Source organism: Eubalaena glacialis, chromosome 5 (assembly GCF_028564815.1).
Source record: "Eubalaena glacialis isolate mEubGla1 chromosome 5, mEubGla1.1.hap2.+ XY, whole genome shotgun sequence".
Taxonomy (NCBI): Eukaryota; Metazoa; Chordata; class Mammalia; order Artiodactyla; family Balaenidae; genus Eubalaena; species Eubalaena glacialis.
In genome coordinates this window covers 116,369,589-116,393,429 of record NC_083720.1, presented here as the reverse complement: position 1 = coordinate 116,393,429, position 23,841 = coordinate 116,369,589, and the positions used below count along the sequence as shown (strand labels likewise).

General features: G+C 33.9%; 1 protein-coding gene across 4 annotated transcripts in view; it reads right to left on the bottom strand.

Annotated features, from left to right (window-relative positions):
* LRBA (LPS responsive beige-like anchor protein) overlaps window positions 1-23,841 on the bottom strand; it is a 776,641-nt gene that overhangs the window by 302,494 nt on the left and 450,306 nt on the right. For all 4 annotated transcript variants that reach the window (XM_061192552.1, XM_061192551.1, XM_061192553.1 and 1 more), the window contains exons 38-39: window positions 8,694-8,818; window positions 645-791 (exon numbers count right to left, since the gene is read on the bottom strand). In XM_061192552.1, the coding sequence (XP_061048535.1) occupies window positions 645-791; window positions 8,694-8,818 (272 nt within the window). The remainder of the gene's footprint in view (window positions 1-644; window positions 792-8,693; window positions 8,819-23,841) is intronic.

The following is a 23,841-nucleotide window of genomic DNA, read 5'->3' as shown; positions in this document are numbered from 1 at the left end:
AGACTTTCCTCCTTGAGGGACAGAGCCACAGGCATTAAAGAAAAAAAGGCATTTAATGAATGACTAAAATTTCCAGTTAAACAAGAGAATTTTTCCCATAAGGGAAGTAAAACTGAAAATCTGCAGAGCGCAAATCAAAAATTGCTACATCAGATAAAATATGTGAATCCTGTGAAAAGCCATAGCATTCTTGGAATGGATTTTTTGAGAGAGTTAAATGTATGTGCAGCATGTTCCCTAAGACCTGTATATCAAAGCAAATAGCTCATCTACCTCCAAGCTTTATTTACAAAGCAATTGGCATAATTTTACTTACAGCTCTCATTTTGTAGAGATTAGGTAACTCCCATTAGATGGGTGAAGCAAGTTTGTTTTGTTGTTGCTGTTTTTGTACTTTTTTTCTTTTTCAGTAAAGATTATTCATGAAAGAAAAAGATGAGTAGGGTAAACAGAATAGAAAAATGACAGGGAAACTATTGAAGATTGGGGGGAAATGTTTAGAAGAACAAAAACAGTCTTCATTTAATGTAATTGTGGGTGTAAAGCTGGTAGTCCTGCTTTTTCAGGCAGAGCTGAAAAACTAAGTAATTAGATGCGCGTTGGCTCAGAGCTAGCTGAAGTACATGCACGACCCCTGAATTTACCGGTGAGATTCTCTAAATCTTTCTCGTCCACGGATGACAGAGTATCGTCGTCGCCTTCCAGGAGGATCTCGTTTTCCGAGTTCTGATTTCCTAAAGCCTGACTCTTGATGGACTGTTTTCCTTTAGCAAGAATATCTTCATCTGCAGCTGAAATGAAAAGGAAACAAAGCTGTCCATCAGGTCTGGGAAGAGCACCCTGGCCGAGGGGCAGGGAACTGAGGTAAGGATAGGTGGCCCAAGATGGTCAATTGTTTTTACCCAGAGTCATCCAGGGTGGGGAAAGTGATCAGGATGGCCCACACGCTCCTTCTGACAACCATGATTCCCCGAACCTAGTCTAATGTTACCTTGAACAAGAACCCTAATCCCATTAAATCTGACCCTTGCACTGCTCACTAAGCCTTTTATTTACTTATATTTAGGGCAGAAGAGGATTCAAAAGCAGCACATTTTTTTGAAATTTGTTAGTAGAAAAAAAAAATCAGAACTTAGTTTTGGAAACAATACCTGCTTAACACTGAAAAACAAGGAATACTGATTTATTCCTGTGAATAATATTATAACGACAAACATTCTGAAATGGTTGGGGTGTGGCTGTGAAGGAGAATCCATAAATACAGAGCTAAGAGAGATCCACAGCCAATGAGGATTTAGGCGAGATTCTGAAGCCATATCTGACACTGATAAAGCTATAGCAGCTCTTAGAAGCGGCATGCTCTTCCTCTTACTCCATCCTCCCTCTTTCCTTCACACTAACCTTGCCCACACTTCACCCCACCCACACCCCTACTCCAGCCCTTATACAAATCTCCAAGAGCAAGGCAGTGTGGAAACTAAGTGGAGGCTCAAACACTACCTCCTCCATGTGTTTAAACTAAAGGGCTAAGACACCCCGGGGGCAAACATAACAGAAAGCCTGGGATGAGAGGCATCTGGGCAAAGAGCCTCACACCGCCTGAACTGGAGCAGCCTGTGGAGAGCAGCAACGCCAGACTCAAAGGCACTGTGACCAGGCAGCCGAAGGGAAGGAAGGAGGAAAAGGGTACAGCAAATATAGAGAGGAAAGAAGCAGCTCTGCGGAGCACCTACAGCCACCAACGGAACCACAAAGAGGAGCAGGGGGGCAGCTGAAAGGAGTCAACACTGAAACTCAAAATTCTGACTTCAAAACCCCATATCCCTCCAAGGTGACTCCCATTGCTTTGAGCAGCTTTCTCCTTAAGAAATACATAAAAGCAGATACTAACTTCTGGACTAGGATTTTTTAAAGCGCATAGTGTCACATAAGGGAAATTCAGAATCCTCATTACATGACTGACATGCCCAGTCTCCAGCTAGGGAAATTCCAGAGGTAAAGCACCTGATCCACCAGGCAACAGCTACTGATATAGAAATAAGATGGCTAGGCTTTTTGCTCCACTGCAGTATCAGCCTAGGCATAAGGCCCCAAACCCAGAAAGGATAAAGCACTCAGTTTTCAGTAACATGACTAATATTTATCTATATAATTTATTCTAAATAGTTAAACTACATGTATCTTACCTAGTTAACTAGACAAATCAAAGCTTCTCTGAGTTTAATAGGTATGGTTATTTGATAATGTTAAAGGTAAAAGTTTATTTTTATCATATTTATTGTAAGTTCACCATGTATATCATTTATATGTAATACTTATGGCACTACTTAAAAGAACACAGAAGCTTTCTATTAAATAAGAAAGTCACAGGAAGGGGCTTTCTATATTTAGCTTTGAATACCCTCTATGGATGAATAAAATCTTATTTTCCTTCATACCCACATACAGCATAGTATGCTGCACACATATGAAGGTCTCAATAAATATTTGAAAAGAACTAAAAGTAGCTAATTGAAATGGCTCTATTTTCTTAAATGCTATAAAGAAATATACCCAAAAAACACTAATTTTTAGGAAAATAGGAGTATGAGTTTTTATATCATTGTTTATATTTCAAGCATTTATATTTCCTTACCTTGAAATCACAAACATTGCTCTTAGCCCAAACAAGATCTTTTTCAATTTACTATCAATTTTACTAAAAATAAATTGGTCACTGAGAAACACAAGAGAAATCACCATCTTCTATAGTTCGTTACAACGTAAATTGTAATAAATTAACAGTTGCCAGTCAGATTTTAGTACAAAATCAGTATGCTACATTCTCATTTCCTGGGTTTATAATTCCTTCATCAAAGCAGAAATAATAATAATAATAATGCTAATATTAAATACACTTATCATGTGCCAAAGTATTCAAAGCACTTTACACATTTAACTCATTTAATTCTCATATACCCTCTGCTAAATTCTCCTTTTCACATGAGCAAACAGGCTCAGAGAGGTTATATAACTTGCTCAAGGCAACACAGCTGGTGATAAGTAGAGTCAGGATTCAAATCCAGTCAGTGTGGCACCAGCATCTGGGCTTCTAACCACTATGCCATAGAAAATGAAAATAACCAATATACAAATATGACATCCATATATGTAATTTACTGGATAGTTTACTAATTCTTATGTTTCTCATAATGCATTTTAAAAGCTTAAGTCAGGATTATAATAAATAAGTACAGAATAAAAACATATTCATTTCCAAACCTAAATTTGATGAGCACAGGCCAAACACATCAGAAAAAACTAAATTCAACAGCTCGATCATAACTTTCTCTGATTATTGCCATACATGTCCTGAAGTACACCAAGCTTATTTGAAAGGATAAAAGAAGGAAAAAACTCTTTAATCTGAAAACATTTACAAAAAATGACAGTAAGAGTAGTCAGTGGCAATACACAATGGTTTAAAATAGCTCAGTAAATAAATTACATTCATTTCAATGACCAGTAAAAATAAATTTTTATCCCTTCCAACTGAAATTTTAAATTTTTAAATATGTTCTCATCATGCTGACAACAAATTAAAACACAATAGCTTTTGAATTAAAATTTTATGAAAAAAATTTTAAGTACTATAGGTCTACTGTATGCATACAAACACCACTTTTATTTATTTATTTACTTATTTTTACAAGCTCAGATTCTGGAATTGTTCAACCTCAACTGAAAAAGCTCTTGTCATGGAAAATATGCAGCTTACTGATATTTAGAATGGTTTTCCTGTAATTAACTCCCCCTTGAGGATTTTAAGTTAGCAGCAGTAAAATTACCAACAGTACTCTAATACACACCACATGCGCTGGTGTTCAATTCTCAGTGGTCTAATAGCTTTCTGCTAAAGAACTTTTTTTTTTGCAAAATTAGAACAAAACTGTCCCAAGCATAAAATAAAAGATAATTATCATATTTATATGTGCTGGGAAAAGCGTATTTTTAAATTTTGTTTGTCTTATACTCAATCAACCATTAAAACAAGAATCAATTATTTTAATATTTTCTATGAATATATCCTACACTTGTATAAAAGTTAATTGAAGTCAAAATATACTTCTGGTTCAATTTTAAAGCTTGATTCAGATCTTTTCTGGTTAATGAAATTATTGCCAAACATGGTAACTGTTTAAATATTTCATATCACTATCAACAAACTGCCTTCATTAATCTCATATATTATTCGGATTTAATATTTATCCTAACTTAATAACTAAACTGCAATTGTTACATAAAATTGGAGAAATCTGTAAAAAATGTTTTCTTTGAAATGTAACTTGTGATTCACTGAGGCTAAGAGCAATGAGAGGGCTCAGAGAAAAGCTGGTCCTCAAAATGTAAAGTTCAAGTTCTTTAGAGCTAGCTCTGGGCATGAGTTGATTTATCTATGCAACACAGACTAGGTAGGTAAAATTAAAACAGAAAAAAGAACACAGAAAACTGTACTACCTATGATATATAAATCCCTTTTTAGAAGTCCACTGTGCAAGTGAACTGGAATTATCAATAGCCCGTATTATAGTAAAAAAAACTGATACATTAAGAATTAGCCACTTTGTTAATTGAAAAAAAAAAAGATAACTAGTGGGATAACAAAGTGACCTCAATTGTACATAAAATAAATATGAGTGTCCACTTAGTGTGACGTGCAATACATACCATAACTGTTTATTCTGAACACGACACATAAAGAATACCTTATATACAACTATTGCCCTCAACTAATTCCCCTTTATAGTTTATGCAATTTCCAAAGTCAAGAAAATTTACTCTAGAAAAATTAGTGAAACTACAAAGGATAATTAGGAGAACAAGCCAAGTTCATCTCCTAATGATCATGGGTTTCTCAAAAGTTTTAGATAAAGAAACTAGTGTATTTGATCCTAAGAAGGAAGCAGTAGTATCTAGCATTATTGAAGACATGAGAGAAGGACATGATTTAGGATCTTTACATGGTCTGTCATTCCTAGAAAATCAAATGAGTTACTTGTATCATTCCATGTGATTGCAAGATACTTTTAAAACTATGTTAAATACTCCTCATATACTTCTGTTAGCATGCACATTCTCTACAAAATAAAAATGTCTTAAATTCAATAGGATTCTAGTGCTAAACTGCTTTAGCATTTGAATTAAAATCAATCTTTCCACCATTTAAAACATTTTTTACATGGCTTTAATTTGAATATAAAATTCCCATTATATTTAACAATGAATTTTAGAAGACAGCATAGCACAATGATAAGAAAATCTGACTAGTCATCAGTTAACTTGGGATTTAGCTCTATATCTACCAAGAATTATGTTGGACTTTTGTTTCCTCAGTTTCCTTATCTGTAAAGAATAAAGTTAGACTAGACTTTAGCCTTAGGTTCTTTTCAGATCTAAGATGCTCTGATAATAAATAACTGACAAACTGGTCTCTGTGCATTAGGAGAATGTTACGAATCATTAAAACTGATTTCTAATAAATTTTAAAACTATAAAATTGGAGAAAATGCCCTCAAGAATCACATATGCACCTCTGCTTCCTGCTGTTAATTTCCATAAAGGATATTTAATCATAAGAGGAAGTATTAATTTTAATTTAAAAATATGACTCAGTTTCTACAAAGTTAAAGAATTCTCCCATTACAAAATGACTTTTATAAATAACCACTTTGGAGGGTCTCTCTTTGAAAAATTACCTGAAGCTCTTTTCCCCAAGCAAGTTAATGTGAACTTGGGAAGGGCAATTAAATTGTCAGAATTAAAAAATTTGTTTTTAACTAGAAGGTAGCCAGAAGTAGAGTCATGGGGCTGGTATTGATCGCCTGAACAGAGAACATCACTCTTCAGGTATTTACTCTGCCACCCTTACACCAGAGGCTTTCCTTCAAATCAAATCAATCTATAAAATAGATGGCTTGTACTACTAAAATACATAGCTAATCTCCAACAGTATTTCTATTTAGATGTCCTCCTTTGATAATAATAATATAGTTCGTGATGTTTTAAGATTCTGCGTTTTCAAAATGTCCTGTCTCCTGTCCTGATTTGTAAATCAACTACAAATAAAAGTGAGAAGTCATAAAATAGTATGAAACTAACATACTATCCTCAGTAATATCTATTTTAATTATTCAAATTCAACATTGAAGCATAGTATTCATCCACAATAAATTCTATGATTTCACCTGCTTTTTGATCACATTAACTGTTTTGTTTTGCCTTCTTGATTCTTAATATATTTATTTTTATTAGCTTCCTTACTGTAGTTAAGTTAGGATAAAAAGAGTTTCACAATTAACACAAAATTAAAATTGAATGTCAACTACAAGATACTCTAATTAATAAAGCATTAAAAAATTAAGCTCTTCACCTACCTAATGTATTAGCATAAATTACGCCGACATCAAACAATACCACACTACAATCTGTGTGTTGAGTTCCAAAACTAATAGTTCTTTATTATTTAAAATTAAAAGTATATAAAATATGATTAGTTAGAGCTTTTACCGTTTTTCAAAAAAATGTTATATTAAATATAACATATCCCCTTAATTGGAGGCATCTACTACACATTTAGTTTTTAAAAATATATTTCAGATTTAAATTTATATTCTTAATCTTTCAGAGTGCTTTAAATATTAATCATTATGAAACTAGTATAAAATATTACCAAATAGAATGGAATTACATAAAATGTTAAACTTTACTTCTCTCTCTTAATTTAAAAGTGCATAATAAAACATAGATATCATTAATATTACATTAAACTTTCAATTACTATTTAGAGTAATTACAGTGAAATCTGCTCCTATACAGGATTTTAAGTATTCAATGACAGTAAGCATTACTAATAAATATCTTTTTTTAAAATCAGACTCTTAGCATTAAAACAGTTGATATAATGTCATTTTAAAAGGTAAAGTTCAACAACAAAATTAAAATTTATTCATTATGAAAAATCCTATAATTCCCCAAAGTTAAATGTACTATTTTTGATTGAAATGATTTTAATAAGCTCTGTATTAAATCTATACAACAAATTTTAAATTCAGTTACTGCTGTTTCTTTCAGGATAAAGGACTAACAATTTGCCTATATGCAGTTTTAGAAACCCAGTCCCCCTGTCCAGCTATAAAAGGAAAATTTTTCATAAAAATATTTTTATTGTCATTCATAGACTTCAGAACTCACAACTCAATGTTAAATGACAGTTAATAAGACAGAAAGATACTTATTAAATTTTAAGTGCATATGGTAACATCTTTTTGACTGAAAAAGAATAAAACTACAAAAAGGCTAATTTTTTTCAATGTAAGGGTCATTAACCAAAGCCAAAAAGACAAAAACAAAATGAAAGAAAAATAAAAATAGATATATAACTCTGAAATGTATAGCATCACGTAAAAAGTACTTGAACCTTAAAGGCAAAAGTGGCCTAATTAATTCTACATCTTATTTCTCCTACTCCACCTCCTGTAGTTGAAGATGCAGGGCCCTGCAACTATTATTGCTTTTAGATCACTTTGTTATTGACTATTCTCTGTATGATCATTTATTTTAAAGGACTGATGTCACATTTGGTGTTATATCTGATGACATATTGTGGACATTTTCTTCCAGAAATGGCTCTTTAAGGCTGAGTGCAAGAGGTTAAGCTGCCTGACTGAGGCCAAACCTAAGATCACAGACTTGTAATCTAAATTCTTAATATCCTTCTTGAAAGTAATTTAACATCTACTTTGTATACTACATACTATCATTTAACCATAAGCTGCTGCATGTTAAACTAATACCCTGAAAAAGGGAAATTAAAACTATTTCTCATCTTACTAAAACTAACCAATATTTATTTTATAAAATCAAAAACAATTTAATATGGAGAGGTACATTTTCCCCCATAATCAATAAATCTTAACTGGCTTTCAAAAATTATAAAACATTATGTGAAACCCTATGATCAAAGAGAGTATATTATCAAATCCAAAGGACTTTTTCAGTTTTTCCAGTTTGCTCATCAGGCTTCTACCTAAACTGAATCATAGTGCTATGCATTATATTAAAAAACGGAAAATGTTTTGTTAAGCTCTGATAACAAAATGATGCAGAACAGGAACATATGAAAATAATGTCTATTCTCTTTTTCCAGGAGGCGTCTATCACAACCATCTACAAATCAAGGCTCAGAAAGTATCTAGGCACTTGGACATTTATTACCAGCTCTCCCGCTTCATCATCTCATGCTAAAATACCATAGTTGAGGGAAAACCATATACACACAACAGAACCTAGAAACGTATTTGGTTTGTAAATGCTGTCTTTCTGATATTCATGGATTTAAGACAGGCATCCTGGATTAATTTACTCAAAGCTGAATGTGTCACTTAAAAGGAGAAATATTTTATCTTCCTACTCTGAAACAAAGGGTCTATGTTAAGTAAGTTTTGCATGCGTAACATAGTAAATAAATACACTTGACACCATAATTTAATAGGACCCTACACTAACTATAAAAAATTTAACTTCTGTTTCTGGGGTGAATAACTGTGAAATGTGGCACTGGACCATTTTACAGTACCTTGTAGTAATGAAGTTATGCTCTTCATTACCAAGTACTGTACCTGCTGCTATTGGCAAGGAGTGGTTTATACACTGACCATGTTCCACGGCTGTTTTTAGTGTCGCTTCAGGATGTGTCGATCCTAGAGGGTTACGCACAAATCGTCGCCGGCGCCGCAAGTCATCTTCCCAGTAGTCGAGGCGCCAGAACTCACGAGGACGACTACAATGAAACAGAGAAGCCACATATGTTAGCAATTATCAAACAGCGTGGTAGCACTGAATTTCTGCATAAAGCTCTCCTTGTTTGCTCTGCCTTTTTTTTCCTCCCATTCCTCTTAATTCTCCCTCCACCTCACACTCCCCTTTCTGCAATCTTTAACTTAGGTATGTCCTTGAAAATAACAATATCACCTTCCAGTCTAAGGAACTCCTTTTCCTTTTTCTTGGAAGGTGAAATGAGCACTAAATACATCATTTTGAAATGAATTGCTGACAGTGTGATCAGTTTCCCCACACTCTAGTGGCATGTGCTCTGATTTCAGCCTCATTTCAGCCTCAGCAGGGCACCTTTCTCTGTGGCTGCATTTATAAACCAGAATAGGGAAAAGGCTATTATAAATATGGTATAGCATTACCTATATTAATCAAAGTCTGTCCCCCTTCATTTTTCTTCCTAATTTGTGCCTTTTTGCACAAGGTCAGTAAATCATACCGTGAATTCTTGGTCCAGAAAGTGTTAACTTTAATGAATATCTCAGTTACATGGTTATGCATGTGATAATAAAATATTACTCTGTTTAGATGTGCAGGAATTTAATTAAAATAATCTCTTAAAATATTCATTACATTTAGCCCCTGAGGCTTAGAACAACACAAGAAAATGCATTTCTTTTCCATTTACTGTTTTTAAATAAACCATTCCTATAGAGTGAAACAGCAATCTATATTCAAGCAAATCAGATTGGATTTCTGTTTTATGTAGTCTGTTTTTATATTTAATTAAAAACTACATGCTATATGATGTGCAATAATTGCTGTATCAAAAGCATACTTTTAGAAATGTATTTTTTAAAGGGTTCACACAATTCAAGTTCTACTATATTTTCCCCAATTATGTAGATCTTTTACATGGCAATATATAAATGTCAACTTTCTTTCCTATAAACTAATCGTGATCTAGCATGTTGAAAAATATTTTCTAAGGAAAATACTAATATGAAGTTTTTCCAGTTACAGTTTAAAAAAAATCTCCGCAGAAAGTATTTATTCACTAAAGGTACACAACATGAAAACCTGTAAGTTTCAATAATGAAATTAAAAATTTCATAATCAAAACTTCTGCAAAAAATGACTAATGCAAAGTAAAATCTCACTTGTATTTCATGAGCTAATAAAATTGTACCTGTCAGCTTTGACAAATTAGTAGCCTTGACCAACTGATAGTCCCAAAATACCTACATAAAAGTTACCCATATTTTGATGTTTTAAAGATGCTACCTTTAAAAATTCAAAAATAGATGTGTAAATAAGTACTTCAGTGATTAAAAATTATCTGATTAATAAAAGCACAGATAACAAATAGTGCATTATTTAAAGAAGATAGTTTTAAAAAACAGTAGGAATCCTATGCTCTTTTCTGAGAATGCTGGGGAGACAAGGGAACAGCAAAGATTTCCTTTGTTGATTCTGATCATGCATAAAGAGGAAGAAATATAAAGTAATCTAAATGGCATACAAAAAAGTGTAAGAATTGCAGTCCTCGAAAAGAAAAATTAAAAAGCTCTTTTATTCTTCTTATTTTGCTGTCCACATTTTAAATGAAAACTAGTATTATGATTTCATTTAAATTAAATAAGAAATACATACAGAAGACACATATAAGCAAAAGAAAACAGTTGTTTGAACTCAATTAATAATATAAAATTCTCCTTAGGTGAGTGGGGGAAAGGCGGTACACAGATGGCTATGTGTATGGCTTTGATAGTCATGAAGCTTGGATAGGCACTTCATCATTCTGCCTACCTACATTTATCTGTTAAAATTATTATCAAATATCAGCCAGGATGCAGTCGTGAATCACAGGCTGCTCCTCGTCTTCAGGGGACTGATACAATGAGGGTCTATTCATCAGTGCGGCAATCGGCACAAGTAATTAGTTCCCTAGACTGAGATCTCCTACAAAGCCTATTTCAGTCAGCACCACAAACATATGACGGTGTAAAGCTAATGAAAGCTGCTAAAATTTGTTAACCTTTTCTGCCATCAATCCTTCTAATATTCTATGCTTCAGTATTATGCAAAGGTGGTAAATTATTAATTTTTCATTCATCCATCCTTCTGAATTCTGAGTCAAATTAAGTGATGTCATTCTTCTTGATAACAACTAAAATTGTAAGAGATGTTAAGCTGCTATTATAAAATTATTACTAAATTAGGTAACAATAGATTCTAGTATAATGCTCGAGAGTGAAGTCAAATCTGATGGTTATTAAAGAATGTGTGTAATAATTTTTGTCATACAGTAGAAAAACCAGAGGAATTATAAAATCAGTCACAAATTTGCCAGAAACTCAAAGATAATATCTATGAGAATAATAATCAAAATTAGGAGGAAACAGAACTATAATATTTCTTTTTATGCTCTTTGACACTAACAAATAATGGCCACAATGGTGACATTTGGCTGAAACAAAAGCACTGATACATTAGAAACTGAGAAATTGTTCACATAGTAGAAAAAGTTTTGAGGTAAGTTTTACTTACCCTAATTATGTACTTCTGCCTTCAAATTTGAATGTTCTACCCAAAATATTAAAAAGATACCATCCAAATAAAATAAAGAAATCTATACCTAACCATGATAATCTTTATACCCCCCCTGAAACTACATCTCAGACTATCTTCTCATGACAAGTAGTCTACCTCCTGTTACAACAACTTAAAATAGTCTCAAGACAAAGCAAAATCACTCATTTCAGATCACAGATCTAGAACAGATTACAAAAATCAACTAGAGAAAACAACAATTTCAATACACTTTTGAAAGTCTCTCCAGGTGATGTAGAATACAAACCTTCAAGGAATTTACTCAAAATGGAAGAGTTATTAACCTCATTTGAAAAAAATAGCATTTATCATCCAATTTCTTATGGTTAGAGTAATACATGTTCTTTGAAAAAAAAAGGCATACTCATTTTTTTCAGATGAAGATAATTACTATCATGTTTAAAGTCATTTACATAGAAAGAGACTAGGACCTAAAAATTCACTGTTTTCTCCCAACTCTGCTCCTTCCAACAACATACAGTCTCAGTATAAAGCTCTATCACCAAGAAAATGAGTCACAATTTGTGAACAATACTGGAAAGGGGAATGTGTAGGTTTCAATCATCAACTTACTGTAAGTTTTGATTATTCATATAAAGATTTCACTCTTATTTAGGAAATACTGCCACCCCCTCTCCAAAAGCCCCTTCTAGGGGAAAAAGGATACAAAATTGGAAAATTTGTGAAATCAATCCAACACTCTTAAGTTTATGAATTAATTAAATAAGTTATTATATATTTTTGGAGTTATCACCATGGTATGGCTAGAAAAATTTAAAAGACTCCATGTATTCAGAAACAGACTCTTGACTGAATACATGCATGGATAAGATGAGAAATCACTTATTCTGAGACCTTAGAAATATATATCTAGATCACTATATACCTATACCTCTATATATCTGTATCTATCAAAAAAATTACATTAGTACTACATGATGCCACATTCACAAACTTCATCTATATCCATTTCTACTAATAATTAAAACTAAGATCCCCAAAACTTTTCAAATTCAGGATGTAAGCCTAGGCTCTGTTAGATCTGGAAATAAAGCCTTCTCTATAAAAGGTCTAGTAGTTAGGTCCCCTGTTAGTATACAAGCTCCAAGTACTAAAACCTTTGACTAACAGGAATATATTTGTCTTTGAAAAGTTGAGGATGACACTGAAATTAAATGCTCTAACTTTTCTTTCTAATTATTTCTCTCCCTTTCTTTGGCCTAATTTCAAAGTCTAAGATTAAAATGACAATATAGGTCTAATCGTCTATTTCAAAGTCTAAGCATAAATCATCTAATTATCTATCCACTTTTTAAAAAACCTTCACATTTATGTGTTTGTACACATAAAACTTTTAACACATTGCTATAATCTACATAAAATAATATAAAACAATGCCATTTTTATTTACAGAATATGTCTTTCTGTTTCCACAAGAACAAAATCAGATAGATTGTTGAAATAAATCTTAGAAGGAAATACAACTCAAGCATCAATAGATAGGCTATTTGTTCTCCTCCTGGGCCCACTCTGGTCAGTGATTTGATCTAGTAAAACAAATGAATAAGAATGAGCCAAAAGACAATCAGTTGGAAAAGGAAGAAATATTAAAACAGAGAATCAGTAAGTAAGGGATGATCCACAGTTTCCTCTAACAGTTGAACGGTTCAAATAATATATTATTTTCCACATGTAAATTATAAGACTTTTTAAAGTTCAGTTTTCCTCAGAGAAAGTATGGCAATCTAATCAGCCTATTAACAGTGTTGAATGGATGGATATTGAATTAGACTCCTAAAATACTTTCTAATCATAATGATTGACTCTACCTTGAGTCAGCAGCTAGGGATACAGGCATTATTAAGATATTGTCTCCGACCTCGGGAGAAGACAGATGTGAAAATAAATAAGAATTCAAAAAAATATGTAATACAGCGGAGCTCTACTATATGGCCATTAAACTGCACAACTAGAAGGAGCATTGTCTACATCAAAATTTGTGTAAATGGCACTCCTGGAGTTGTGCAATGCTCATTTTGCACTGCTGCATAAGCACCCTATGAGAATGATTCGGTGCTCTGAGAACACTTTATCTTCTCCCCTCTCCTTTCTTTGCTCAGGCTCCTTTTTCTCTCCTCGAGCTAAATCTAATCTTCAGAATAGGGAACAGAACAAGGCTCTCCAGATGTTATCAGTAGCAGTCACACAGTTCGTATTTCCCTGATGTAGGAAAAGGTGTTCAGACCACAAATAGGTATGGTTGTCAAAAAACAAGCAAAATTTAATATGCAGAATAAAATAATAGAGAACAAAAGAGAAATATTAACATTTATTTCACTGAAGTCGTTAAATTCATATTAACTTTATCACGGTATATTATGTTTTACTATAATTCTATTAAAGTAGAACAATGTTAATTACTGAAATGAATAGTAGCTATATAAATATTCTAATTATTACATAATCTAAATGTATTGACACATTATTCAAATTAGTCAGATATATGCATGCTTGTCATCCCTTTGGATTTAGTGTTATTTTAATGTAACTTGGATCTACATCAATAAAAGAACTGTTAGTTTTAAAAACTAGCAATTCTTTTAAAATAAAAGAATTGTTAGTCACAATTCAAGTATATTAGAAAAATTTCCTATTTTCCAGCTTTCCTCTATTTTCTTGTGACAATACCTGATAAATCTTGATGACCTTAAGAGAAGTCAGTAATAAATTCTTCTGGCCAGAAAAAAGTTCTAAATCCTAGAAAATTTTAGTATTCATATTTTGTTCTTAAATTTGTATACGACCTGTTTTTCTAACTCCTATATCTGGCTACCTTCTGTTTCTATAGTTTTAGATTAAAAATTAATGCTAGACATTAGCTACAACTTAAATAAATGGTAACCTCTAAAAGAAGTACAGTAAACATTTTCAGTGCACTGTCAGCTAGAAGATAAAAGTGCTTAAGTTCTAGAAGGGTTTCACTTTCTGCATAAATCTTGGTGAAATAATGTGCAGGTACTATTGGATATCGTACAATATAAAAGAATGCTTTATCTCACAAACTGAAATCTATTGTGCCTTCATGCAGATAGACAGAAAGAATATTAACTAAAACCTCTGTTTACCAAGTACCAACTATAAATCAAATGCAGGTGATCTATGCACTGTGCTGTCTTAATGAAAAAAAAGAAACAAAAAGGAAAAAGATCCTTCAGTTGTATGGAATCCAGCAATTGGGACATCTTCCAAAGCAGAATCCTTTCTTTATTGAGGCCTGACATAGAGAGTTTATATTACACTGAGTCAGTAAGAGCATCGTATATATTATTTAATTATGTAAAATTACATTTTATGTAGTTATGAACTTCTGCAATGGTACTATTCAGTGTATTTCTCTATTTGCTTGAAGAGATAACTAGCAACCCATCTTCATTCAATTAGTTATTACTTTGGATATTTTTTAAAAATATAATTTTGCTACAAAGTCAATTATTCAAGAAATAATCCCAAGGTTTTCCTGGCTGTTGTTAGCCTGTTAACCATTTATTTATTCACTTAGCATTTTTACCAGGAGTAAGTTACGAGAAAATTAAAATCTAGTGTTAACTGTACTACCAGTTAAAACTCTAACAATAGAAAACTGAAAAAAAAAAATTAAAATAAATGGTATTGTTGGATTCAAGAAGCCCTAAAACTTACCTCAGTAGCCACTCCATTTGCACAAAACTGTTCTACCTTCCCCAAAAACCTAATTTAAAAATTAATTCACCAAACACCAGTTGAATGCCAACTATGTACCAGATCTTGGTACATACAAATAAACTATGCTAGGTTCAGCCTAGAATTTGTTTTATATTATAATCAGGATAAGAAAATTATCAAATATCCATAATAATACAACTTTAAAGTAGACAGCATTTACTGCATTAGGCTATTGTGTGCTAGACATCATGCTCTTTTATACACATTATCACCAAGCCTCACAACAACCCTGCCATGATTTAATACTGATATTTTCATTTTAAAGATGAAGAAACTAAGTCTTATCCATCAGTAGTAAATAATAAGAGTCTATGGACTTCAAAGCCAGTGAGCTTTTCACATGCCATTTCCTCTAGAAACTCTTTTGGATACTCTTATAGCTATGATGAAAGTCCTAATTAACCCTGCCTGGGAGGACTGAAGATTTCATTAAGCTTTCAATGAGGGTCTATTTTGTAAGTTCCATGAGGACAACAGTTTGTGTCTGTGTAATTCACTGATCAAGAAGCACAGTAACTGAAACAAAGCAGGAACTTAATAAATAATCAATTAAAGAATGAACAAGATGACTTTTTAAAAGAAACTTAAATGATAAACAGCAGTCTGCTGGGCAAAATGGAAAAGGCATTACAAGCAGAAGAAATAGCAAAGGCATGGAGACCTAAAAAGGCACTTCTATCTAAGGGAGTTTGGGTAAGAAAGATCATTTCAAGGCAGCTTCAGAGTGGCAAAAGCTAAGGTAGGAAACACAGGTTTAGAATCAAGATTTCAAAAGTCACTGTATAGTTAACTAAAGTAGTTACCTTTAGATCTTATAGTCAACAGAGAGACAACCAAACTTTCCTAACACCGGATTATTTATGATCAGCCTTGTATGTTACATGGCAGCAATATAAAATAAGGCAGTGGGGATGGAGTGTAGAGGCTAAGATTTCAGAGACATATCTGAAGTGGAATAGATAAGAGTTGATGAGACATTCAACATGGGAGGTGAGGAAAAGAGGAGATAATGAGAATAAAATTGAGGTTTGTGACAAAACAGGGCAATGAGGGGAAAAAGATGCTATTTAATGGAAATGATGCAGGTTAAGTAGACATGGTTGGGGAGAATAACCATGTCATGGATACCTAATAATGTCTAGGTAGGTATGTCTAATAAATAAGCAATATAACTTGGGAACTCAGAAAAGCAGCCTGGGCTAGAGATATAAAATTGGGAGATTGATTAGCCTTGGAAGTCAATGGATTCAGGTATTTGTCGAACAAAAATTTATTGAGTGTTTACTATTAGCTAGGTATTGTGCTAGATCCAGAGAAAACTATATTGAAAGGACAGGAAAAAGTAAAAATGAAATCTGGGAAATTCCAGTATTTAAAAAATTGCAAAAGAGGAAAGAAATAAATAGGGAAGGAAGTAATTGCCTCTCACAATCAATAAGACAGTAGAAGAACCAAAATAGAATGGTGCCAAAAAAGACAAAGAAGCGAAGACTCTTCAAAGCAGTGAGTGGCCAGCAACATTTAATTCTGCATAAAAATGTCCAGAAGGATGAAGAATGGAGAGAAGCTTTTGATTGTTTTTGTGTTTTAAACAGTTTTATGATATATAATTTATATACCATAAAGTTCACCTGTTTAAGTGTACAGTTCAATGGTTTTTAACATATGTACAGAGTTGTGCAACCATCACCATAATCTAATTTTAAAATGCTTTTTTCCCCCAAAGAAATCCCATACCCACTCCCAGTCAGCCCATATTCCCCCTTCCTTGGGAATGGATATGTACAGGATTTCACAGTATGCAGGTTAGAAGGTAGGTGAATGTGTTTGCTTTGGCCTGGAGCTTCTGAAGTTTGGACCAGTCTTAAAACAAGTCAAATTGTAAGTGACTGATTAAAGGCATTTTTTATTAGTCTTGGAACTTTCTGGAGAGCCTAAGGACTATGAGAATGCATTTTTTCTTTAACATTTCCAATATCTCTATCTCCAATACCAAAGAACTGAGTCTAATTTATCTTTTAAGGGAGATTCTTTAAAATCAAATTTATAACTAATTCATAGTATAAAATATACAGCAGCTAAAGTTTCAAAGTAATTTATATTAAAAACCACTAGTCTTTAAAATTTCTGGATATGATATAAAAATATTTTGTCTTCATTTCTTTTAAAGTAAAGATAATCACCTTAGCTGTACCATGTACTAGATCTATGACCTGCATAAATCATTTATCATCTTTGGGCCTCCATTGCTTTAATAAAATAATTGTAATTTGTTCAGTTACAACAGGGCTGTTGTGAGGAATCAAATGAAATGAAGTCTATGGAATTGCTTTAACAACAGAAAAATGCTATGTAAATATAAGGCATTATTTTCAGTTAATAATGAAATTAAGTGTTTGGATACTTCTAGATGCCATTTACTTTGATAAAACATGTGCTTAAAGCGATATCACCAGTGACTTCAAACGTGATTCAAAAAAAAAAAAAAAAAGATTAAAAGCCCTTTAACAGCCCCTGGCAATGATTAGCTTCTATAGATTTACCTATTCTGGATATTTTACATAAATGGAATCATACAGTATGTAGAGTTTTCTGGCTTCTTTCACTTCACGTAATGTTTTTGAGGTCTATCCATGTTGTAGCATGTAACAGTACTTCATTCCTTTTTATTGCTGAAAAATATTTCACTGTATTGATATACAAATGACCCTTGACAACATGGGTTGGGACTACGTGAGTCACTTGTATGCTGACTTTTTTCAATAAATACATCGCTGAACAATTTCGCGGTTGGTTGAATCCGTGGATGCTGACCCAGTGATGTGGAAGTGGACTATGGGACTTGAGCATCTTTGGATTCTGGTGTCCAGCACAGGTCCTGGAACCAAGCCCTATGAATAGCAAGGGATGACTGTACATGGGTTTTCAACTTAAGGGAGGGTGGTGTCAGAGCTCCTAACCCCCTCAAGCTCAAGGGTCGAATTTTGTTTATCCATTCATCAGTTCATGGACATTTGAAGTGTTTCCATTTAAGGGGATCTCTGGGTTTTATGATTACAAAATTTAAGTACTCAGTTACTCATCTAACAGTCAATCCTCTCCCTTTTCCTTAGAATTGCAATTTTCCTAATTACTCTTTCCTAAGAATTACAATTTTGTAATATTGTAATATCTATCACTTCTTACATGGATGGTTCAATGACTTATAGAAAGCTGACTCTAAGCCAATTACGATAATTCCGTCATTCTTCCAGTGATTGGTTCCAGAATCTAGCTTTAAGCCAAATATTGCTTAAATTTCCTGGCAATCATTTTTTCACCAATCTGAAATGCAAAACTTCTATTCAGTAGTTGGGACAGTAATTCTGCCTTTCTCCTGATTGACTGGAACGAGGAAATATTAGACTCAGCTGCTGGCAGCTATAATACAACCATAAAGAAGCCAGACTGGGGAAAAGTTTACACATCCAGGGACACAAAACTGAAAGAACTACAGAAAAATGGAGCTGAGGACCTGCCCCAACACCTTTACATACCCACACTGCTTATTCTGAATGATAATACACTTCTTCACAGTTTAAGTGAGGAAGTTCACTTCGGTTAGAGTCAGGTTTTCTTGCCTTTGAAACCATTTAACAGATATAAAGATTACTGGTGATGCCATTAGCCATTTGATTACCATTGTGAAAGAAAACTAGGAAGTAATGAATTCATGCTTTGGTGGAGACAGTTAATACTGACTTTGTTTTAAAAATTTTGGGCAATGAAAGGAATGAGGGAGATATGATGGTAATTTAAAGAGGGTAAAGAACAGACTTCAGCATATGTGCAGGTGGAAAAGACAAAGTCTAAAGGGGGGGAGGAGGGAAGGAACAAATTTTAGAAAGAGATAAGAGGTACGATCCTGTGAAAAGAGCATGATTACTTTGGAAGTAAACAAAGTCACTTCCTTGTCTGTGGCAAGATGGAAAGCTGTAAGGTTCTGCATTTTAATAAATAAGTTTAGGGTTAAAGAGAAGAAAAACTGAAGGCCTGATTTTGGTCTGAGTATTTCTATTTCCGTTATTAAATAGTAGGGTTTCGATTAAAGAATAGAATAGAGGGGTAAAATTCAGAAAAGTTGTCTTGGGGAATATGAAAGAAAGCTGACTATAGGAAAGGTTAAGGATGACTTAAGTAGTTAGGAAGGTCTAGCAGAGATTGGAAACCATTCGTCTATAGTGGCACTAATCTGTACAACTGTGATCCTCCCCACCCCCTGCTATACTCAGCAACCTAACAGCAGGAGTAAAAAGAGCACTTGGCTAAATTCACTCAAGATTTAGGACTAATTTGGCTGCCAGGCCAAAATAAGGAAGGTAAAGGAAAATGAGTAAGAAAATGGTGAGAATGTCTGGGATGGGTAAGGATGATAAATGCATGATCTTTCTGGACCTCAATAAAATAAAAAATTAAATGTAAGCTTTATTATACATTGATTCATTGGGAAACCAAATTTAACCTGCTTTCCAAGTCACTGATATTGATGATAATTTGGTGTCCCAATTAATTAATCAATATTATGTTTAATCAGTGTATCTAGTCCTTCTATTTGATGCTGTTATGAATTTTCAATTTGTATTAAAACGTGCCTCAGATGAAAGAATGGAGGCTTAAGCTGTATTTGGAGACTGTCTTCAGTCTTCAAGCTTCAGGATCATGGTAGTAAATAGTCACAGGGCTGGACAATGTGCACACAGAGAACAATCTGAAGCCTCAGGAAGATAGGACCTCACTCTCTTGAGAAATATATTACATTATGCTCCTGGAAAGGGGATGGGAACTAAAATTTACTGATTGCCAATAACGTATCAGGCACTCTACTAAGTATTTTACATGTGATCTCATTTAATTCTCAAAACAACCTTATAAATTAGAAATATAATCCCAAATTAACAGGTGCAGAATTGAGACTCAGAAGTCAAGTAATTTAGCTACCAAGAAACATAGATAGACTTCACATCTGTGACTCTCCATTACCGAAGGGTTTTGGTAATGCTACTTCCGTGCTATTTTAGGTAAGATATTCATATTAGTCCCATAAATATATTCATTATGACAGTTTATTGTACTGGTATGAGTTTTAACATCCCTTTTATAAAATGACAGATTAGAATGGGACCTAATTTTTTTATAAATTACATGACAAACTATTAGCACACATTCCAATAAAGAACAATTAAAAATATGTAATTTTTCCAGCATTAGCATCACCCAAAATTGAAATAGCAAGGCTACTAGATTGGTAAGTAGGGGAAGGGGTTATAAAGCTCTTTTGCTCTTTATTAGATAAGTAAAATTAAAGTAAATACTAAGTATTGTGTAGTGCAGGTCAGCATTCGTAACTGAAAAGTCTGCAAGCTATTAATATTCATTGACTGTTTCTAGTAACTCCTATCCCTTGCCCCAAATGTATAAAAAGTACATGGTTTATAACCATATATAGTATATGAGCCCAATCTCATAGCAAAGAACACTGCTTTGGCACTGAGGACATCCATTTCTCTCAAACTCGGGCCCTATATCACATTTTTGTTGTTGTTGTTCTTAAGATAGTTTACAAGTTACAGGGAGAGAAGGAAAATGCAAAGAAATATCAGCCTCCATTGTATGACATTGATATATTTAAATAAATAATTTAAAGGCTGAAATGCATCAGCAACCCAGCATAATCCAACACTTCCTGCCTTTAATCCAAAACTCTCAGGGAAATACTGGTAAAAGCAAACAACTGATTTTAACTAGCATAAAAGAAAAAATATATACACTGTGCTTTGCAAGCTAGATAAATTAGCAAAAAGTATGTGCTCCTTATCCACAGGGGAGAATGGGCTTATTATGTTACACTTCCAGGTTTTTAAGACAGTTGGAAGCCAGTTCTTTCAATAGTTGCTGTCATCTCCTAGAAACTTTCTAGTACTTTCAATTTTGAAGCAATTATTCACATTCGGAAGTGATTTATTTTCCCCTCTTTCTTTACTGCAACTCATTTTTTTCTGGCTCTTAATAACCGGTTCTGCTTTGGCTTAATTATATTCATTTACAAATATTTTTTTGAATGTCTACTACTATTTGGAAAGCACTGGTTGAGGTGCTAGAAGATATACTCATATGAGGAAAACAGAGTCTCTAATCTCAAGGCTTACAATCTAATAAATGGGATAAAATAAGCAAACAAAGAATTATATGGCATAAGATCCACACCATAAGAAAAGTAAAAATCCAGAGCTTTGGAAATTCAGAAAAAGGAGTAAGTGATCACATATGTTTTAAAGGGATCAGGAAATGCTTTAAGGAGCAAGAGATTTTTGAGAAAGATCCTTAAGAAGGGGTCAAGTTTCAATTGATATACAAGGAAGAAGATGGCACTGTAGGCTTTTAAGAGAGCATAAGCAAAAGTACAGAGGTCAGAAAATTAAGCAATCTTATTTGGTTGGTCCCAGTAGGAAATGAGGTATAAAAGAAAGGTTGGGGCCTGGCCATACTGTAAAGGACTAGGGATGAAAAACTAATGAGTTTATATTTCACTCATTCACTCACCTACTTAGTCAACAAACAGTTACTGAGCACCAATGATGCACGAGGATCTGTGTCAGCTACTGGAGATTTAAAGAGTCATTTGGTGATAGAGTCATTATCCTCAAGGACCTCACTGTCCAAAGGAAGAAACAGATATATGAAGAGAAATTTTTAATATATTCAAAACATTCCTTGAAAACACAATGGAGGGGCGGTATCCAAAGTAACAGAAGGCTACTTGGAAGGCCATAACATGCAAATTGAGTCTAAGAGTTAACAGATGCTAACCAGGAGAATAAGAAAAGGAAAAGCATTCTTCCTGAAGGAATAGCATTAGCAAAGCCAAATAAGTAAGAAATAATTAGATATATGCCAAAGTTAAGTGTTTCCAGAACTTTTGGAGGGTATAAGGCAAGAAGTGGCCAAAGAAGAGGCTACAGAAATAGGCTGAAGCCAGATCATGGAGAATCATCTGAGGAGTCCAACTCCTGGACTATGTGTGAATTTTTTTTTTTTTTTTCAGGCCTAACCACAGACAATTACAAAGACTTTAACCTGCCAGGCATCTTTGGGGAAAGCTGCCCTTCCCCTCAGACCAGACTTGGTATATAGCCAGTGCATTGCAGTCTCTGAACAAAGTTACAGACAGGGACTCAGACTCCACTGGCCAGTCATGCTCTTTACATGCTTGCATTCCTAGACTCTGCACCTTCATCCCTAGGTTTCTTTATCTGAAGCTTTGGCACTGGTCCTCCTCAGGTGCCTTTGGTGAGGCCTTCTTACTAGAGGAGAAAGGGGAAATCGTGAAGACACTTTTCCCCACTCTCACTCAGTCCACTTGAGCCCTTCCCCTTTGCCTCCTTCCAAACTCAAGAGTCCATAAAACTGCTGGAGTCTTTTGTTCAGGACTCCCTCAACCGTGAGATCACCCCCATTTCTACACTAATCTAAACCAATCCACGCTGATTCATCTGACTGTCCCCTGGTTCAATATTCCAGGAGGAAAATGGAACAAGGGGAGTCCTGCAGTTTTAAACTCTTGCTTATTCCACTGCAGTTAAGTAATTAAAGGCTTAACTCTTTCATTTTGGTTTGTCACTTTAATCAGCTACCCTGACACCTTTTAGCTCAACAATCTCTCCCAGCTAGGTTAGCTCCTGACACCAGCCATGTCATACTAAGGAGTTTGGGTTTTATCCTGCAGCAATGGGGAAATACTGAATGAGTTTTAAGTGGCTATTGTGACTGCAGAACAATAACTCTGGAAATATACAAAAATTAGATTAGAGGGAAAAAAATATCTGAAATAAGGACACAAGTAAGTATATTACTGAAATAATTTAAACAAGATGAGGGTCTTCATCATTAATTTTTAAATTTCCTATTTTTCTGATTTAGCCTATTAATGTGTTATTGAAATTTGCCTAAAGTTCTCTGAAATACAGTGTAGGCAATAAATGAATAACACATAAAAGAAAATTTCAAGGATACAAGGCAGTTTGTTCAAAATAAAATGGGTTCCAAAACATATGATGTAAAAAGCTAATTAATGTTACATGGAGTAATAGAGGCCTAGAACTAAAGTACACATCAAAGTCCTGAAGCTAAGAGAAGAAATGGGTAAAGAGCATAGGAATGGTCCAGTAGATGCTACATCAACTCAGCCCAGAAATGACATACACATCCTCTACTCACATTCCACGGGTCTTACCAAATCATATGATTCCACATGGGAAATGGGGTCACTGGCCGGGTAGCCATCTCCCAGCAAAAACCTACACGTGAAAGACAGCATGAAACCATGATGATCAGCTAGCCGTATCTGCCACAGAGGACAAGAAGTGCCATAGGAAAAATGAAACACGAAAGAGGAATAGAAAATACCAAGAAGGGAGCAGAGGACATGTTTATATCTTAAATAGGATGATTAGGGAAGGATTTCAAGAGAAAGTAACATTTGAGCAAAGACCTGAAGGAGGTGCAGTTATGCATATGGAAGAAAATTTCAGGCAAGGACAACACTAAATCCAAAGGCCCTGAGGTAAACACAATTAAGACAATGAATTGCAAGGAGGCCATTTTGAATGGATGAAGAGT